At 45.9% G+C, this 20,825-nt stretch overlaps 2 protein-coding genes across 4 annotated transcripts in view; one reads left to right on the top strand and one right to left on the bottom strand.

Annotated features, from left to right (window-relative positions):
* The window catches only part of LOC105911107 (ras-specific guanine nucleotide-releasing factor RalGPS1-like), an 83,082-nt gene that overhangs the window by 30,026 nt on the left and 32,231 nt on the right, over window positions 1–20,825 (bottom strand). For all 3 annotated transcript variants that reach the window (XM_042709375.1, XM_042709377.1, XM_042709376.1), the window contains one exon: window positions 17,000–17,126. In XM_042709375.1, coding sequence (XP_042565309.1) covers window positions 17,000–17,126 — 127 coding nt within the window. The remainder of the gene's footprint in view (window positions 1–16,999; window positions 17,127–20,825) is intronic.
* Window positions 3,852–15,310, top strand: LOC105911105 (angiopoietin-related protein 2). The gene is made up of 5 exons (XM_012839885.3): window positions 3,852–4,199; window positions 7,865–8,857; window positions 11,242–11,435; window positions 12,774–13,044; window positions 13,369–15,310. The coding sequence occupies exons 2-5, from the start codon at window positions 7,903–7,905 to the stop codon at window positions 13,566–13,568; spliced, it is 1,620 nt and encodes a 539-aa protein (XP_012695339.2). The 5' UTR covers window positions 3,852–4,199; window positions 7,865–7,902; the 3' UTR covers window positions 13,569–15,310.

The raw sequence follows: 20,825 nt of genomic DNA, 5'->3' as shown, positions 1-20,825 counted from the left end.
GCTCTTTCATCCTCGTTATTCCCACACAGACACAGGGACAGCCACAGCCACACATCAGTTGCTATTCCTTGTGCCATAAATGCCACACACGTCAGTGTTTTTCGCCATCTGAGCCTTCAGTCTGAGGGTGGCTCAGATGAACAGGTGAGCCTGGTGTATATGTCTCTTTGTGTGTGTGTGTGTGTCTCTTTGTGTGTGTGTATGTGTGTATGTGTGTGTGTGTGTGTGTGTGTGTGTGTGTGTGTGTGTATGAGTATGAGTATGTGTCTGTGTGTGTGTGTGTGTGTGTGTGTGTGTGTGTCTAAATACTCTCTCCCGTCTCATTCCCTCTCTCAACAGGACTCCACAGTCACCAAGAGTGCTCTTTGACCCAAGCCTCCGACCTCTGACCCCCAGCTCCAACCAACCGCAGCTCCGGTGCCATGAGCACACATGGCCATATATATCCCCCCCCCCCCCCCCCCCCAAGTGGTTACCACATCCCACTCCAGGACATACTCTTTAAATGACAGTATCTGTGCATGAGTGACAATTTAGTGTAAATAATAAGCATAGCATGTCTGCCTTCATGTTAGTTGGTGGCAAAATTCCTATGCAAACAATCAAGGAGAGACTTCCTGTGCAGACTCCCCTCTCTTCCTCTCTCCCTCTCCCACCACCCCGACACCCCCCCCCCCCCCCCGCCCATCTCACTCACTCTCTGTTCTCAGATTCACAGGATTCTGCCGTGCCATTTGCCCTCTTCCACATCCCTCTTCCGTGTCCATATTTCCATCAGTGACCAGCATTCCAAAGCCAGGGAGCTCTCTCACAAATAGAACACGCGGCATTCCGATCCACGAGAAAACAATGTGGGGGCTCGAATAAGTCGGATCATCCCGGATTTCAGGTCACAGTGCTGGCTTCGGAGGCAGGCAGGGCAAGCAGGAGAGGGCAAGGGGAGGGCAAGAACTTCACAACTGACACCACGTCTCCCAGGGAAGATTTAGGAACACAAGCATCGCCTGCGCCCCCCTTTCACAAGGCTTGTAGTCCTCCCTTGCTCAGATATTCTACTGAATGTCCGCACTGGTGGCTAACCTCACCTGTGGGTCCCAATAAATCACACAGGCCGTCAGGCAGAAGACACCGAGCAGACAAGCGTAACCCAGACCACGGTGCTAATAAAGGCTTGCTCCTTTCAACAGGGATTAGGGCGGCAGGGATTTACATGAGCCTCGGAGGAAGCTTAGCGCCTGCTGCTACTCTGGCAGCCAGTCATTTGTCACCATTATTACAAAGTCATTAGTGGCTTTATAAGCACTGGCAGAAGTAGCACTAGTAGTAAGCAGCAGTACTAGTAGCAGTAGTAGTAATAACAGCAGTAGTAGTAGTAGTAGTAATAGCAGCAGTAGTAGTAGTAGTAGTAGTAATAGCAGCAGTAGTAGTAGTATCAGTAGTAGTAGTAGTAGCTGCAGTAGTAGTAGGAGTAATAGTAGGAGTATTAGCAGCAGTAGTAGTAGTAGTAAAGTAGTAATAGCAGTAGTAATAGTAGTAGAAGTAGTAGTAGCAGCAGCAGTAGTAGTAGTAGTATAAGAAGAAGCAGCAGCAGTAGTAATAGTAATAGTAATAGTAATAGTAGCAGTAGTAGTAGTAGTAGTAGTAGTAGTAGTAGTAGTAGTAGCAGCAGCAGCAGCATTAGTAAATGTAGAAGAAGCAGTAGTTGTAGTAGTAGTATAAGTTATAGTAGCAGCAGCAGTAGTAGCAGTAGTAGTAGTAGTAGTAGCAGGAGTAGTAGTAGTAGTAGTAGTCGTAGTAGCAGTTGCAGTAGTAGCAGTGGCAGTAGTAGCCGTAGCAGTAGCAGTAGTTGTAGTAGTACCTTATGCGTGGGGAGTGATAGTGGTCGGATATCATGATACAGTTCAGATATCTGACCTCTTATGGCTGAAAAGGTATCAGCTGGCAACATCACAAACTCAAATTTTGTGTTGTTGTGGGGGGGATTAGTTCTAGGCCGAGGTATCACAAACTCAGTTCTGTGTTGTGGGGGGGATTAGTTCTAGGCCGAGGTATCACAAACTCAGTTCTGTGTTGTTGTGGGGGGGATTAGTTCTAGGCCGAGGTCAGTGTGGGCGGACAGGAAGCCTCATCAGGGGGAACAGCTCTCACCTCAGTCCTGTGTGGCCCCCAGTAAGTTCTGTGAACTCACACCCCAGCATCCTGAACTCCTGGGATGCAGGAGTCCAGTTTTGGCTGCCTGTAAGCCTCAAGCATGGACAAGAATCTACTCCGTTACTTTGTCCTAGCAGGGGACTGACATTCTTTAAGTGCCACATACGTGGAGATGAAGAATGCCCCGGTTGCAAAAGCATTTTTGGCCATCTCTGCCCAGAACACACAGAGCAATCCGGCATTAAGGCCAAAAAAGTTTTCCCAAAGTAAACAGCAAGGGATTATGGTTAACCTTTGCGTGGGACTGGTCAGTGCATTCAGAAAGTGAGGGAAATAGGCAAACACATTGACAATACTTCAGTGCGCTTCAGCTAAAGCAGAGCTGGATCTTGTTTAAATGTGGAGAAAATGGTAAGCTTTGATAGATGATATGCCAGTTGACATTTCAGGGGTTTAACCACTATATTAATTTGAAGTTGTTGATTTGGTATATTTCTTTGAAGATATTGACTGACGGAAAGAATCCACCTCTTCCAGAATCTGTGAATGGGCTCTTGTTAGTACATTTTCTGGCCTATGAAGTCTTGAAATCTTGAAACGTTCTGGGCGCTATCTCTGATGTGTCCTCCCTATATTATCATGTCACTTTCCCTTCCTTCCATTGCTGTGTAACAAAGCAGGATGGGGCTCACAAATCCAATACTTCAGAGAGGGGGCGGACTGGACCCTTCTTCACTCCAGAGCATGGAATATGCAATCTAATATATTTAAAACATTACACAGCCCGCTGATGTCATATTTCCATGTCACTTCCAAGGCCTCCGAGTTTCTTTAATGACTATTTGTGTAATTAAACTACAAGTGAGACCAACTGCACCCACCCTAAAAGATGAAATGTCTTTTCCACACTGAACAGAGAGGACAACTACATTCCTGGGAGATCACCAAATCATTACGAGAGGTGTAAGAAATGAAAAAATGGAAAACGTAGAAGAGAAGTTAGAGAGAGGGCAAGCTCATCACAGGTATTAATTTGTCTTCCTTTCCTTCCTCCCTCCCTCCCGCTCTCTCTCTCTCTCTGTCTTCCGCGGAGTCACAGCGTCTTGGGACTGTCCAGCACACTCCCTAGCGACCGTGACCTCACTCGGCAACGGTTGCAGCTGGCAGCCGTGGCTCCCTGACTCCACAAATAGCCAAAGCAGAGGGGAACGAGGGGGGTAGGGGGAGGGGGGAGGGGGGCGTTTACGGGGGCTTTAGGGGACGAGGGTTTGGGTGGGGGGACTGGAGCCTGTTGCTGGTAGAGAGAGGGAGGGCAGAGGGAGGGGAAAGGGAGGATCTGAACACCCCCCCCCCCCCACACACACACACACACACATCACAATCACCACCAGCTTCACAAGCCCCTGCTGGAAAAGTGCCCTGCCTCTAGATGTGTCGGAATGAATGAGAGAGGCAGTTAAGATACAGAGAGAGAGAGAGAGAGAGAGAGAGAGAGAGAGAGAGAGAGAGAAAGAGAGAGTGTGCGTCTACTGGGGAACAGGAGGGAGGCTGGACACTGGAGAGGCTCGGGGTCCTTGAGGCAGAAGTGATGAAGTGGGTCTAGTGAGAGTGCCAGTAGGAAGGACAGATGTACCCAGCTCCTACCCAGCTCCTCATCACACACACACACACACACACACACTTCAGGAACTCTGGACACCCCTTAGTCAACACCAGTGGAGGACACTTCACAACACAGAGAGTTGTGGTTTTTGAGGTTATGCCTTTCAGCACCTCGTCGCATTCAGGACTCTCGACACACCTCTGCGGAGGCTCCGCGAGCAAATAGCGCGTCAAGTGCTTCCCAGTGATGGACAACCTCTGACACTACGTCTGGACACGTCTGAGTCGGAGAGAGCGGGAGAGAGACAAGAGGGCAGCGTGAGAAGTGAAAGTGTGATGGCTTTCTCCACAAGAGCATCTCAATTAAGACTGTCAAAGCAGCAGGGGATTTAAGTGGAAGAGAGAAGGAAACAAAGAAACCAAAAAAAGCCTGAAACAATTATCTGGTAAGGATGCTCCTTCTGCTGTAGACTATCACCACTTTGCTAGAGTCGTGAATTTTGCTGCAGAGAACTGCTTGTTCATAACTGGTCCCAATGGAACTTTTCTTAATTGATTACAGCTGTTTTAAGAACTTATTTCGGCAACAAAAGCGTGCAGCCGGTGTTAATGAGCAATTGCGTCGTTTGGGTTTCCGTTAGCCATAATTCATTGACATAATGGGGAGATGTTTAAGACAACTTTATGGGACTATGTGAACACTGTCAACTTATTAGGAGGAGCACAATGTTATATTCTTCAGTTCAGAGGCCAGCGTTAATAAATAAAACATTCTTACGGAGAGCCAGAGGGGGAGCAGAGAGCCTTGAAGACTTATCATATCGCTACGGAGGGGGAATACTTCATATGTTCTTTGGCAAACAGTTTTATGTGAAATTACAAAACAGTAGCACAAACTGAAAAAAAAAGTTGCCAAACAGGAGATTAATGAGTTACTGAAAATGTGCTTTACATTCAAGTGTCGTGCAGACAATTTAGAACCTGTGTGGGAAATAACTGCGCACCATCCGAACAGCTCTGCTGACACTAAGGTACTGACGGCACAGGTCTCCGGTCTGTTGCCCGGAGGCGAGGCGCACGTCTTTGCCCCTATAACCCTGCTTAATAGCCACTTTTCCAGTAAATTCCCACAGGCCACTGAACCATGCCGGGCTCGTGCTCCCCCACAACACAATCACCCAGCCCGCCCGCCACGGCTCAGACCAGACAAGGGTTCAAACACAGACTGGCTCACTGTGCGTCTGATGTCTGCACAGCTTTTTTTTTTTTTGGGGGGGGGGGGAGAATGTTGAAGTGTGAGAAAAGAAAGATTTTAATCTATCGTGCAAATGAGAACCTGTTGATGTAGAGCTGTTGGGCTGCTGTGAGACTTCCAACGGGATCTCTGAGGGTTGTGCCTTTTTGTCCTTCTGCAACGTCGTTAACGTTACTATGCTAACATTAATTCATCTTTTCGTGATAGAGTCGTGCAATGAGCTAATGGGTAAAACTCTTTTCGCTTCCTTTTGTTTGGGTAACTGTAACACAGGTTTGCGCACACATGCAAAAACACACACGCACAAGCTTTCTGTCTCACACACACACACACACACACACACACACACACACACACACACACACACACACACACAAACAAACATGCTCCTCTGCGGTGACAACAATAAACACCAGGCCCTGCGAGGGCACGAGGAGCAACATGCTCCGTGCTAAACAGAAACACACATCTTAACCAGAAACAGTCTCTTCATAATTGCATAACTGCTACATCATTCTGGCTCGGTGTGGAGGAAAGCTCCCTAGGGGGAAAACTCCCTTGAAAACATTCCGCTGGTTTCTCTTGGCGCTCACACGGATGCTATGGTGTAATACTACGACGCAAAAGCACGGATCACACAATCTCGCAAATTGAGACATTTGTGTCTGCGCTGATTCCAATTGCGCCGACACGCAAAAGTCACTTTCAGTCACGAAACGTTGAAATATGACTTCATCGAGCACTGAGAAATGATAGACTAGAGTTTTAAAATCAGATTCGGGCCTTGAGTAGGGTCACTCGGTTTATTCTTACAGTGACACTGGAAACTAGGTGCTGCTGGTATCTATATCTAGCAGATCCAAGTTATCCTATTTGGCATGACAGATGCAAATGCAGGAGCAGTAAAAGGGGATAGTTTGCTCTAAAACTATATATCTAAAACTATGCTATATATCTAAAACTATGCTATATATCTAAAACTATGCTATATAACTTCTGAGATGCACAGTAACCGCAGGAGAGTGGTCCAGGATCCTGGGGCTCTATTTTAAGGCAGCTGCCTGTGGCTAATCTGTGGTCGATACGCTGGACTGTCCTGCACCACATGTCTGGCCGGTACACCTCTGACCTCTGAGTCATCCACTCCACAGCAATTTCCTCTGGTCTACACACACACACACACACACTCACTCTCTCAGAGTTCCATAACACTGTCCAAACATCTGCAGTGCTCTACACAGACGCATGCACACACACACAAACATGCACATGCCCACACATACGCACACACACACACACAGACATACATACATACATACACATACACACATAAACAAACGCAGTGCCAATGTTCAAAGAGCCATAAACAGCGAGTACACATGACAGCAGACATAAACACAAATAAACACCAAAGTGCAATGTGTTTAACCACAGCACACGCCTTTTATATTCTCCCTTATCTTTGCCTGCGCTGTGACCTGAACACAACAGATAAGCACATACACAAACACGTACATGCACAAGAACATGCACACACACACACACACACAAACACGCACACGAGCATGCACACACACACACACACACCGGACTTATATAAAAGCCCACAAATACTTAATTCGTTGTTTTAAAAAAATATATAATTTAGCATTATTTCAACTCTCAGCAGAAGTAAGAATGAAATATGCCAAGACCAATTATTTTTCCATAGCAGTCCATGACCTGTGTTGTCTTTAGCGGTGTTCCTCTGATCCGTCTGGTTGGTTTATAGAATACAATAGGGACTATTAAGTCCATTATTGCTCAGGTTTCACTTGTACAAACAGGTTCTTTAGGAAGCCATAGAACTATTACGCTTCTTCAAAATGGCTTTTTTTCCCATAGAAAAACCCCTCCACCCACCTCTGGCTTGATGACAAAGCCATGAAAAACATTCCCTTCTTTAATTTGGGAAATTCTGATGCCGGGGGTAGATAGCAGGCTTCCCCAAGACAAGTGGTTTCTAAACTTTTCATGGCTCTGACAATCAGAAAAAAAATCCCCCACAATAACAAGAAGCCTATTACCTGTTTTTTTTTTTTTTTAATCAGACCTCTTGTTTAAAACAGATCAAATTGGGCCAGATCATATCTATGTTTTATGATTATCATTCCATTCTTTGGATCGGCCCATGTTAGGCACATATCCGTTGTATTAATAATTATCCCTTCTAACTTACAGGCTAAACACTAGGTCTTCACCGTAAAGTAAAAAGAAGACTAAAAAAGGTTAGTTACTACTATGCTGTAAGAGCACTACAATACTTAATTTGACCAGTAGTGGGAGGGATTCTCATTTCGTTTTTTCCGACCTCAGCCCACACACCCCTTGCTCCTGCTGCAACTCTGCACCCCCCAGGAGGGTCCACCTCTCACTGAGGGAACCACTGGGGGGTTAATAGAAGTTAACGACATTTTCTTCCGTGACAAAAAAACAGGGACGGTTTGATTGAAACACTTGCATTCCTTTGGCGAGGCATCAGCATGGCCACTTTGTGTAAAAACGGTCAGGATTATATCTCAAAGCCGAAGCAGAATTAATTATGCTGAACCATGGCAGACCACCTGAGACCGACTGCTTGGGCCAGGCACCGGTTCGGCTCCGGAATGTAAACAGACCCTCCGGGCCATCAACAGTTTCCACGGTTCCCTCCGTTTCCATGGCACTCGCCGGCTCTCGGGGCGCCATTTTGTGATCAGGACAGCACGAGCGTTTATAGCAAGCACATCTTGTGATTACGCAAGTCAGGGTAAATGTTATGACTTCAAAACGACCTGTTCACAGGAACTGATTCTGTTATTTCCCCTCTTCTTTCAGCCAACATAGCACATACTGGGAAGCATCCACTCTTAATCATGAAGCTCCCTCTGTTGGTCCTGCTGGCAACGTTCCTGGCTCCCGGACCTGGGCCCGCCGTTCAGGGAAAGGCCCAGGAGTTTGAGAGCCACGGCGACGCCCTGGAACCGGAGTTCATGTACGCGGAGCGTCCCAAGCGCGCCGTGGACACGGCCGTCCCCGTCGCCCCCGCCACAGGCGCCGGCGCTGCCGCCTCTCAGACAGACAAGTGCTCCTACACCTTCATCGTCCCCCAGCAGAAGGCCACCGGTGCCATCTGCGTCAACTCGAGGTCCCCGGAGGGCCAGGTGGACACGCGCGTGAACAAGCAGGAGGTGGAGGTGCTGAACGGCGAGCTGCAGAAGCAGCGGCGTCAGATCGAGTCGCTGCAGCAGCTGGTGGAGGTGGACGGCGGCGTGGTGAACGAGGTGAAGCTGCTGCGCAAGGAGAGCCGCAACATGAACTCCCGCGTCACGCAGCTCTACATGCAGCTGCTGCACGAGATCATCCGCAAGCGCGACAACGCCCTGGAGGTGGCGCAGCTGGAGAACCGCGTGCTCAACCACACCACCGAGATGCATCAGCTGGTGGGACGCTACCGGGACCTGGAGCACAAGTACACGCACCTGGCCTCCCTCGCCAGCAACCAGAGCGCCATCATCGTGCAGCTGGAGGAGCACTGCCGCAGGACGCACGGCTCCGGAGGGGAGCGCGAGCGCGAGAGGCCTGCGCCACGTGCGAGGCAGCCGTTGCCACCGCAGCAGCAGCCCCCGGTGATGCCCCAGCATCCTCCACAGCGCCCGCAGTCGCCCATGTCTCCGGCAAGGCCGTACCACCCGCCCACGTACACACGCAATAGCAACAACCAATTAACCAACGAGATACAGAGCGACCAGAACGCCAAGGCCTTGCTGCAACCCATGCCGACGATGCCGTACGGAACCCAGAGCTCGTCCTCCACAGACAAACCTTCTGGTGAGTTCCGTGACACTTGATTTAATTTATCTTCCCTCAGGTTTGTTTTATTCAAGTGTTTCCTCCAAAAAGCAGACTCGGCAATCTATCAGAGTTGACTTATTAAACTGTTAGATTTCATTGGCAGTTCATTGATGTGGCATTTCTGAAAAGAATTAAAGCAGCCTGACCAGAGAGAAAGACAGAAAGAAAGACAGAGATGCTGATGTTGCGAAACATTTTCTGTGCGTAATCCTCTTTGAATGGTCAGTGCCAGTGGCTTAGCTGGTGGTTCCTACACTGTAGGTGGGCATCCAAACTAGGCGTCGTTCAGACTCTTCCTACCTGTGCAAGCCTGCTGGTGGGCTACTCAAGGCTTTCTGCCAAGGCCAAGAGAAAGTGCAGAATTGCACAGACTCAGCACTTGCAGACACAAAGGGCCAACAGACTGGTTGTGTGGAATAATGCTCAGCATAGCTCATACAAGATGCAGCCCTCCAGCGGGAGTAATCATTTTCCTGACAACAGGACCTTCTATGGCATTCATACCAACACTGCACACATAAAACTAAACTCACAATACAAGAGAAAATCTGATCCGATTTAGTTTTTTATTTGGTCTTTTTTTGCTCTTCAGCCTCATGATAGATCATGACTGAGTTTAAGTGCTTCTTCGGGTTTCAAGCACTATTAACTTGATAATGGGCTCCTCCAGTTAACACAATGAAAAACAACCATGATATTAAAAGGTCCCTTCTTAGAGTTGAAAGTTAAGAGACTAAGGGGTTTAGGGATTCGCTTGTTTCCACTGTTCCACTGTCCACTTGCGCTATCGATACTACCATTTCTTCCTTTACCATTGTTCACACAGTATTCATTACTATACAGTTGAAAAACATCATGTGAGAAAACAGCTAGGATGTTACTGTGAGGGAAACTGTGAGGTTAGGAGTGGAGACTTACTTGTTCCTTAAAGTAAGCGTCATGCAACACATTTTATCAACGTAGGAAGCCACAAAGGCTTTCAACTGTCAGCCAAAATACAGGCCCATGGTTTCAACACTACCTTTGCACAATGCCACATTAAAGCTGGGAAACTTGCATTTACTTTTATGAATGTTTGTGGAGGTTATGCCCAACTAAAAATGGGTTACGGTCTGAAAAGAGAACCGACATAAAACTTACAAGGATTACCAGGGAGCAGATGTTCCATCAGGGATAAACCAACGGAGGCCTCTTTCATGTGAACATGCAGCACGAGCACAAAGGAAACCCACTTCACTTTCAGGGTTCACTCTCTGGGGTGGCTTAAAAAGAGAACCGCAGGGTTCTGCCTGTGCATCAAGCATCGGTTCAAGGATGAAACATAAGCACTTCCCTGTAGGTACACAATAAATATTCTCGACATCTTCACCTAGACAGCTCTACGACATGGATCAAGTTCAACTCACTGCACGCTGAAGGGGGTTGGGGAAATAAAAATGAAAGAATGTAATGATATTTACAGCTGCTGAAAAACCCTACACTACATTCCAGTTAGAACGAGAACTACTTTACACTACCGGTTAAACTGTAACTTAGCATTAGCCCCGCGTTGCTGAAGCCCTCATGCCCGTGCTGTTCTTGGCCGCCGTACAGCTACCCAGTGGCAAATCTGCCTTCACAGAACCACTGCCAAAGTCAGCTCTGTGCAAAAGGGCTCTGAGGTTTTTCAAGGAGGGGGGAAAATAAAATCCATACGACTACAGACCACCTGAGAGGGTGTTAGAGGGAGTTAGAGGGAGTTTGCAGACAAGACACAGGATTGTGTTAATGAGTGTTGAGAGGACTTCCTAGAGAGCGCCGTTTCCGCCGACGCTGTGCATCTCACAGCTGTGCTGGAGAAGTGAGGTAGTTCTCAGCATCATCCCTCGTTCATTTTTCATGTCTTACAAGTCTACTGAAAACATTAAATAAATGAATCAACAGCTAGTGTACTTTCCAGGATCATGTCAGGGAATTAGATCCCCATTTGTTCTTGGGCAGTGACAGAAGAGAGTAGGAGGTGATGATGTCCTTCCTTTTCATTCAAATCACTACCAGCGACAATCCTTCATATTTCCTAAAAAAACATGGAAAAGGTTGTTTGGACCAACCTCAACTGCAGTTACCAAAAGCCAAATCAGTTTTTTTTTGTTTCCTCACAGCAAATACTTTGCCACGTTTGAAACATCCTTACTTCCTATCACTAGCTTGTTACTACTACTACATGAAAGATCTAAAATGTCTTTGAGTGCTGGTGATTACCTCTTATTACCCATTACCTACCTCTTACCTAATACTATTTTCTTTGGCCTACTTCTTTCAACCGATTCGATTTTCTCACAAATATTTCACCACCGTCTCACATCTGTTCCACTGTACAGGACCCTTCAAGGACTGCCTGCACGCTTTGGAAGAAGGCCACACCAACACTGGCATGTACTTGGTGAAGCCAGAGAACGCTAATCGGCTGATGCAGGTGTGGTGCGACCAGAGACACGACCCAGGCGGCTGGACCGTCATCCAGAGACGCGTGGACGGATCGGTCAACTTCTTCAGAAACTGGGAGACGTATAAGGTAACAAACAAAACAAGCACTCACACGCCACATGCTGTGGTCACCATTGGAAGACTGCATAGAATTGTTAACGAGTTTTAAGGCTAAATTTGCGGATTTTCCTTTTGCGATTTAGGGGGATTTACAAATAAAAGTGTTTGTTGTTAAGCGCTCCATGTTTTTTTTCACTAAATGTTGGCTTTGCTGTGCTCTACAACAATTTAGCCGTCTTAAAAAATATTGAAAAGCACATTGCTGCTGAGAAATGTGGGAGTTATTTGCCAACTGCGCTGTGATGAGGGCTAAGCTCAAAACATGCCGCAAACTGGAAGAACCGCTTTGGAACATTGTGAACTTTCCCATTTTTAGGAAAAAAGGAACATTCCACTTGAAGTCATTGGGGACAAATGAACATGCGATGTGGGAACTCCTTCCATGCCGAATCTTCCAATTTGATCAGGTTACATAAAAGGAGGCATCCTCCCAGCATAATCACTCTAAGACTCTCTAATGAGACACAGAAGAAAACAGACCAACAAAAGAAAAGCTGACATCAGAATTTGGTCCCTCCATGAAAACATGTCATCTTCACAGCCAAAGCAATCATTTTGACGTAATACGTATGGAGTGGGGAATCCTTGCCGTTATGGGAATGGGGTGGTATAACATAAAACCAGAGCAGGGAAAAATATTTAGCAGCAATTGTAACCTACGCCCCATGACAGAACCAGAGGATTATCATGAATTTGTATCAGCCCAGCCCCCCCCCATCCCTATGAGCTAAATTGGCATTTGAAACTAGTTTCTGTGATTAAACCCATATGTGAGTTCAAACAAACAAAAAAGATGTTAGCTGCAAATAGGATTTGTGGAAGGAGGACATCAACAACATGTCTTACAATGAATGGTCACTAGTCATTTACTGATAACCTGAAGATAACTCTGGCTCTGTAAATGGCAAGATCCAGACACACATTTTATCCACACTAAACAAGCAGACATGAGTGCATGAGCACTTCTGAGGATGATTCAAAGTTGAAGGAATTCATTGTTAAATGTGTGGGAGGGAGACTATGACTGCGTGTGAAAGGAGACAGAGACTGGGGCTGCTTTGCTTGTACTGTACGGTGACTGAACTGAGAAGAGAAGCCTTAACAAGACTTTCAAAAATTCATCAACAGCTTCGGCTAAATGGGGCAGAAACCACGGCTTTGATCAGAACCTCAGTGAACACAGAGTATGTCATGGAGCATACGTTCGCATACAGTATGGTGTACAGTGTGTTGGGAAACATTGCCTTAAAAGGACATATCTGTCTTCTCTCCCCTCTCTCTGTCCTATTTTCTTCTCGCTTCTCAGCAAGGCTTTGGCAACATTGATGGTGAGTACTGGCTGGGCCTGGAGCACATCTACTGGCTGACCAACCAGGGAAACTATAAGCTGCTGGTGACCCTTGAGGACTGGTCGGGCAGGAAGACTTTCGCAGAGTACGCCAGCTTCCGCCTCGAGCCCGAGACGGAGTTCTACAAGCTGAGGGTGGGTCGTTACAACGGTAACGCCGGGGACTCTCTGACCTGGCACAACGGGAAACAGTTCACTACCCTGGACCGAGATCACGACATGTACACAGGTGAGGCACTAGAGTCAGGGCAGACTACGGATCTGGTAAATAGTTTCTACACATTCCATGGTCAAGTGTTTTAATTTTCATGACAACTGTCGCTATCACTATTACACTATTTTTATGTGTTAATATGGCTAAACTGTCACACACAAACGTAACCTCTGCCACTTACAGTATAATCGGCGTCTTAGATTTTGTCAAAAGACATCAGTCAGTTTTAAAGCGTGTTGACAGAAACAACTGATTACCTGACCGCAATAATGTATTAATTCCAGAACTACATGGAGGCCCACAGTATTCAACACTGACTCGTTTCTGTTACTTTTACAGGCAACTGTGCCCACTACCAGAAGGGAGGCTGGTGGTATAACGCCTGTGCCCATTCCAACCTTAACGGTGTGTGGTACAGGGGTGGGCACTATCGCAGCCGCTACCAGGATGGCGTGTACTGGGCAGAGTTCCGCGGCGGGGCTTACTCCCTGAAGAAGGTCACCATGATGATTCGGCCAAACCCCAACACATTCCATTAGAACCATCCCTTCCTAATGACTGCAGTTACCAGAAAAAACAAGTGCAATTAAACTAAGTTAAATATCTTTTTTTCTTTTCTTTTTAATTTTGTTTTATTACTTTCATCAATATGCATTCATGCACAGTATACTACAATGGTAAAGCGTAAAAAAACGTATGAAATGAAAGAGCTCGTTCCAGAAGCCTCCGGTGGGACTGGACACTCCAGAGCCGGTCAGGAGGCACAGGGACTCATGGAGCTCTGGTTGTATGGAGCCAGGTTCTCTTTTCCCTTTTTGTTGTTTTGTTTTGTTTTAAAAAAAAAAAATATGGACTATTGGACAGGCGAGCCCACAGTCAGTTTGAATCGGACAAGCAGACAAAGCAGTGGAAACCGGACACTGAGTAAGGCCTAACCTCATCTGTCAGCCGTGGCCTTCTGCGAGCCACCCCACAGAGAAATGCAGTTTCCACATGTGGTGATGAAGGCATGACGGGGAGAGCCGCTAGTTTCCTGTGAGGGAAAAAAGAACCCCGTGGGCCGCCTAACTCTGAAGCAGCGACCGTGCTCACTGCTCAAGACCAGTGGGCCGCCTCACTCTGGAGTAGCGACCGTGCTCACTGCTCAAGACTATGACAAGGGGGAGGAAGAGGGTGGGTTGGGGATGGGGGGGGGAACGCTTCTCGATTCGTTGTTGTTTATTTGTTCTTGTCCACAGCACAATCTGTGCACAGAGTATTAAATGTGATGAATGTGATGTAGTATGTTTATATGTGATGTAATGCCCCTGAATATGACATGATACAGTTACTCAAACCCCAAACACGTGTGCTGCAGTTTTTATGTTCTCCGTCGAACCAACCCCAAGCCTGACCCACTGGCATACATTCATGTGGGATAAGCCCACTATTGACATCAGCTGTTACAACGTTAGGATTTCCTTCAAGATGACTGGTCGGCTTCATGTCTTCCCAAGATTAAAGGAAGTTTGTTATTATTCATTCAATTCAATATGCTGACGTAAAATGAACACACATTGGAATGAATAAAACGAATCAATTGCATATTCTGGATAAGAACCTCGTATACGTGTTCCGTTGCTCAACTGCCTCCTTAATTTAAAAACTGGTCTCTGAATTATGACTGATTGAGGTACTATCTACACGTGACAACTATACTCTCTCATTAGAAAGTTAATTTGACTTGAGAGATCCATGTTTGCAACAAGCTGCCAATTTAGAAATCAAGGGTTTGTGTCACACCCAAACATTTTATTACAACCCGATCTCCAGCAAAATTATCCCACATGTTCAGCAGGCGTGGCACGAGGCAGATGGTTTGCTTCAGGGCAATGGAGGAAGGCTGGTCTGGGTGTGTCATTGCTCATATACCATCATAACAGAGAGATGAGCTTCCTTTCTCTTTGTAAGTGTGCCGTCTCCTCGAATTATATGGTGGAACGATCACTCTATGGTGCAGTAAATAGATGCATTTATGACTTCTGTACCTCGTTACCTTAAAAATACCTTACATTAAAAATAATAAAGGTTAGTAAAAATAATAAAGTTTAGTAAAAATAATAAAGAACAATATGGCAGTGACTGGCAGGGCACAGTTTGTTATTTTTATATAAAAACGCAGGGTATAGCAGTCCCAGAATCAAATCAGCAGTTTATCAGCTCATAAATCATAGCAAGACCATTCAGCCTCACTGATAACTCACAACAATAAATCTTCTGTTAAAAAATGTTAGTGTCAGAAACTTAAAACCTTAAAAACATTTAAATGTGGTAAGTGCAACTGAGAGTGTGCTCTAATGGGTTCACCTCATGAGCAAACCTCTCCAAGGTTATGTGAGGGCACGTTTCATTTTGCCAAAATTTACAGTAAACACCTGTCCATGTGTGTAGAGACAGTCCAAGAGAGTAGACTAGGAGCAGTAATGGCAGGAAACAAATGCTAGATTGTTCTACAGAAGGGGGCTTAGTGAGGTCATGCCCTACCCAGACACAACATATTGTGAGAGCTTTTTCAAAACAGACACGCTCACATCAGCACATGAGGCGGACACACACCCACACACACACACACACACATCAAAGCTGCCACTAACACACATCCTCACAAACTTGTTTTAACACAGCAAATAAAGTACTCTAGCTCTGTGTTTCCCACAGCTGCTACCAAAATGACTCTGAAAACGGCAAGCTTGCAAGTGAAGTAAAATTCAAAATGAATCTTCTAAACATGCCCCAATGACAGACACATGAAGGAAAAATTGCAGCAGTTCCCAGAGTATCAATTTCGAATTATTATCTTGACATGAAAAAAAAAAAAAATGCAAAAGGCTGAATATGAACAGGATTGCTTTCTCTTTTCCCATGTCTTATTTTTTATGACGAGGCTGTACATCAGTCACACAGCCCTAAATGACAAGACTATTTGTCAGCATCCCCACTTCATCCAACAGCTCTTCTTACTGTGGCATCCTGAGAAGCAATCCAATTTCAACACTTTTTATGTCATCAGCAAAACAACAGGGAATAAAGCGTAGAAGTGTAATGGGTATTCCAGACACTTTCCGTGCCCTGCAATCCATCCACCGGCAAAGATTTATAAAGATGCTGTGCCGTCCTGACACACGGTTCTCAAACTGTGGAGAAATTCCACATGATTAGAACCGGGTGTGTTTGGATGGTGGCTTGTTCTGTTTTTTTGAGCTCTTACTCCAAATGCACTGACATGCAGTCAAGATGACAGGTGCACACTGGCAACGACACCATATTTATGCCGTACTCTGAAAAACACCCCGACTCCACGAGCAATCTCTCAAACAGATAGGACGTGTCGTTGGCTACGATTTAAAAGAGGCTCGGGGACCAGGGTTGGCCTCCACACAAACACAAAAGGTTCTTAATGACTTAAGCTGTTTGCTTTGTGTGCAGGCTTTACATGAACTGCTGTTTCTTTTAGTGGCTTACGCAGAAGGTAATAAATTACGCACGAGCAGGGAAAAAAAAGCAGAAGACGTCAGATATACAGGAGACTCAAGAGTGGGAGTGGGAGACTAAAGGCAATGGAAGAACTGACAGATAAACTTTTGCATTCATTAGGTCATATGTTGCAACATGCAATAGTCCTCACACTCTGACAGGAGATAACAGAAGAAAAAAATAAAATGGCACCGCAATACCAGTGAGCAACCCTGAAGTCATTTGGAGTGTGTTTTTGTAAAAGAATTATATCCCCACTCTGTAATAAGTTACAAAAATGTAATGACGACATGTTAACCTCTCCCAATTTTGTTTCTTTTAGCGGATACAAATGTCACCCTTATGATTTTCCATTGGCCAAGTAACAGCATCTAAACATATTGTGAGTGCATTGGGTCACCTTTTAACACGGTACAACTGATTTAAAAAAAACGAAGAGTTCAAAAGTTGAACTTACCCAAGTAAGGGATGCACGGCACCATCTTTAGAGACCTGATGTATTCCCTCAAGATACTGTAGTTCTCCTCCTTAGAGGTCAGACTATTCAGCTTCTCTAATGTGGCCTTATCCTTACGGCTGATCAACTAAAGGGATAAAAGAAAATGTGTGTTTTTGACAGAACACTCAGTAAGGACAACAACAACCCAAGGCAAAGCAGACTGACTAATGACTGGAAACAATAACGCATTCTTACTTAAATGACTAACAATGGACTCTATGTAGGCAAAAGCCCCAGTATCCTATTAATGGCTTCACCAGCACCATTAGAGAAAGACATCATAAGAGTTATAACACTATACAAACAATTTATTACATGGGGTCACACAGTTATGCAGAATCATGTGCAACTGTTTGGAGAGATGTGGTATTGAAAAGTGTGGACCCAGAACAAGGAATATAATCTCCATTCACAGGGACACATTCCCCCCCCCCCCACTTTATAGTGAAACTGCTGACCACAATTTTTCCCTTGCAAGAAACTTCCTCCGTCCTCTTCCTCCTTTGGGGATGTCTGGTCTGATAGCCACAGGCGCTGCAGAGCAACAGGCTGGGTAAAGGGAAAACCCCATGGAGGAGGCCTCACGCTACAGCCTGGAGTACAGCAGTACTGAACCCGATATGCAGAATACGATGCTGAATTCAGTAGCATGAAACTGCAGAGGTTACTAAAACATATAAAAGCCATCTCCCCCTAGACGGGCAAATAAGAACAGATGGCGGGCTGCATGCAGTGGAGATGTTATGACAACACGACGGCAGAACAGCAACCGGTGGGGTTTACTCCATGGCTTCTTACTCCAGACAGTACAAAAGGGGGGCCCGAGCCAGAGTTTTCAACAAACACACAGGGCACATGCTGCGGTTCAGAGAAAACCAGCTTGAGCTCCGGGCTCCGGGCTTTTGGGGCCCAGGCCACGGGCTGTGACCGTACGACCACCGGGAAAAATTTGGCCGTCCTCCCGCTGTGCCCACCGTAGAAAGTCAAACACACAATCGACTGGAGTCTGTGATCTGTGTCTGCCTGTCATTGGAAACAAACATACACACAACCCCTAGCCATGACCTTTCCCAATCCAAGTAAGACACTTCTATGCAAGGTGGAGGACACAGCTCCGCTATTCACCACACCATAAAACACACTCAGATCCTTCAATTCCTAAACTCCAGATCACAAATGTAGGCCTATATATTTAGTAAAACAAGGCATCAACTACTTACAACGGTGTCTTGCACTCAAATAAATATTTCAATAAATATTTCAGACAAGGGAGACAAAAGAAGAGATTCTTAACAGATTTACATTAAGTCATTTAGCAGACACTTTTATCCAGAGCGACGTACAAGGGAAGACAGAGATAAGTGTGGAACAGTTACGCTAAGACATAACACGTACAACATGCTACACAGCCATGCCTCTCAGTAGACCTCAATCCCAATCAATCAACTTTTCAACGCATCAAGCGTTTGGAAAAATACAACCAATATAACACGTCCTCAGAGACAACACCAACAGTAGAACTTTATTAGTTTAAATGTTTTATATAATGAGTCACAATGCAAGACATATCATTCCACCCCATAATACAAAAAGCCAAGTGACCTCACAGATAGTTACACAAAGAGCAAGCTGAAATAGTCTGTGTGTGTCCTCCATGCTACCCCCACTAAACGCACAACAATATTTTTCCCCCCCGAACTCTCCTCCCATACTGAGCTCTCCTGCACAGATATCAACGATAATAAAGTCATGATTGGGCACAAGGTCTCTCCCTTCTGAATCCCATTACAGTGCTATTCATCCATGTCATGACCTCATGGAACTTAAGATCTCATTGTTTTATGGGGCTCCCTGGGGGCCATTTTGAAACCTCATACATCATTATCTGGGTTTACAGTGTTAAGTGCCTGAGATGGAGATTCTTTCCTAGCTAACGCGGGCTGCCATAGACCTCGCCGCCCGACCGTTCGTGGAACACATATTCCACACGCCGCCGTAGCTTCAGTCCAACCTCTTCTCAAAAGCTCCTGGAAGACGTGTGCGGCACGAAGACACGGCTGTGCCCTATCAAGAGCATCACGAGAGACAACACACACACACACACAGCCTCATCTGCTGTCAAGATGTGCCATGGCGTAGACACCTACTCTATGCCATGTCCACCGCCGGAGAAAAACACTTGGAAAAAACATGTCGCCAGACCACAGACCTCAATCTATTGTTCAAACTGGCACCACTCTCTCGGAGTTTCCTGTTAATGTCTTCTCAGCGGAAGAGAGCGGATGACTTCATCACTGGAGCGGGGCTTCAGCTCAACACTCTGCCAGCACCGCTGTGCATAAAGGCGCTACTTCACTTAGAGACCTCCTGCAAAGCGCATAACACGGTTGTATCAGCAAATGTCCCGTTATGAGATATTTTCTGATGAGATTCTTCACCCCCCAGCCCCCTACCCCCCCAGTTTAGCACAACCAAACTCTCTGTTTGCCCCGCTTCTTCTGTCTTTTATACAAAGACCAATCCATCTAAATCACAATCCTTTTACATTGTAGAATTCAAACAGTTTTACAACAAACTCTAGAGGTCACTGAGATGACAGGCATTTGAACAGGAAGTGTTAGGGGTCACTGTGCAAAGCAGAACACGCACCATGACGATCGATGGGAGGTGAAGGCCATGTTATGGGACGTCTAGTGAGTTATCATGACTGATAACTGACAGCGCTGGCAGTTTAAGAGAACGAGGTAAATTCGCGTGGAAGAAAATCCCCCCAAAAATGTTTCAGGCCTTTGATCTTTACAGTAAAGAGGAACTAGACGCATTAGACATTACTTCTCACAGCCCTCCGTCTGAACATGAAGCATCAGAGGTCACTGAAGAGTGACGTCCGTTGAAAATAAAAGCACTGGAGATGATTCATGGTGACGGCTGTGATGGGCCTCTACACATCAGTTAGTGTGCAAAGAGGTGTGGAAGGACTGGGAGAGATGAACAGCAACAGGCTACAAGAGCCCAGGGAAAGCCTTCTTGTGTGTGTGTGTGTGTCTGTGTGTCTGTGTGTGTCTGTGTGTCTGTGTATGTCTGTGTGTGTGTGTGTGTCTGTGTGTGTGTGTGTGTGTCTGTGTCTGTGTGTGTCTGTGTGTGTGTGTGTCTGTGTCTGTGTGTGTGTCTGTCTGTGTGTGTGTGTGTGTCTGTGTGTGTGGCACTTGGTGGAAAGCTCTCACCACACACAGAGATGTCGCGCCAGCAATCAATCACTCAGCACTGACAGGAAACATTACCAAACATGGAACCACACTACATTTCTTTATGGTTTCCAATGAAATCTTGATGGTGGGCTTTCAAATGATGCAAACATAAAGCTATAATGAAATAAGAGAATATTGCCAGTTAAATATTGCCATCTAAATGATGGAAAAGAGAACAAAACAGCATGGAAATGGGACAGTCAGCATCTTTCAATGTTTTTGCTGGCGTGACTCTGTACATTACAACACAGAGAAGTCCCAGGGAGATGTAATTTTCAGGCCAGTGGAAAGTTTTGTACATGTCTTTGACAAAGATGTGTGTTGTGTGGGTGACAGGGGATTAGCCCGTGTAGATGTTAGGTGTCCACAGCTCCCACAGAGGTGGCAGCACAGACCTTTGAGGTGAGAACAGACATGACCACTTGCATGGAGGCTGCCGGGGAAATGCAATGAACTATGGACTTTGTACAAGGGAAGGCAGCTCCACCACGAAGGCCACGCTCCACAGTCCACGTTAAATGACAGGTTTCACATCC

The sequence above is a fragment of the Clupea harengus genome, chromosome 12 (assembly GCF_900700415.2).
Source record: "Clupea harengus chromosome 12, Ch_v2.0.2, whole genome shotgun sequence".
NCBI lineage: Eukaryota > Metazoa > Chordata > Actinopteri > Clupeiformes > Clupeidae > Clupea > Clupea harengus.
Note: the sequence above shows the minus strand (reverse complement) of the source record. Positions and strands in the feature narration are given on the sequence as shown.

Bases quoted from the DNA above. Each gene is read 5' to 3' on its own strand.
- LOC105911105 (XM_012839885.3), top strand. From the start codon at position 7,903: ATGAAGCTCCCTCTGTTGGTCCTGCTGGCAACGTTCCTGGCTCCCGGA. The intron at 8,858-11,241 runs GTGAGTTCCGTG...TCCACTGTACAG, and splicing joins CTCCACAGACAAACCTTCTG to GACCCTTCAAGGACTGCCTG. The intron at 13,045-13,368 runs GTGAGGCACTAG...TTACTTTTACAG, and splicing joins AGATCACGACATGTACACAG to GCAACTGTGCCCACTACCAG.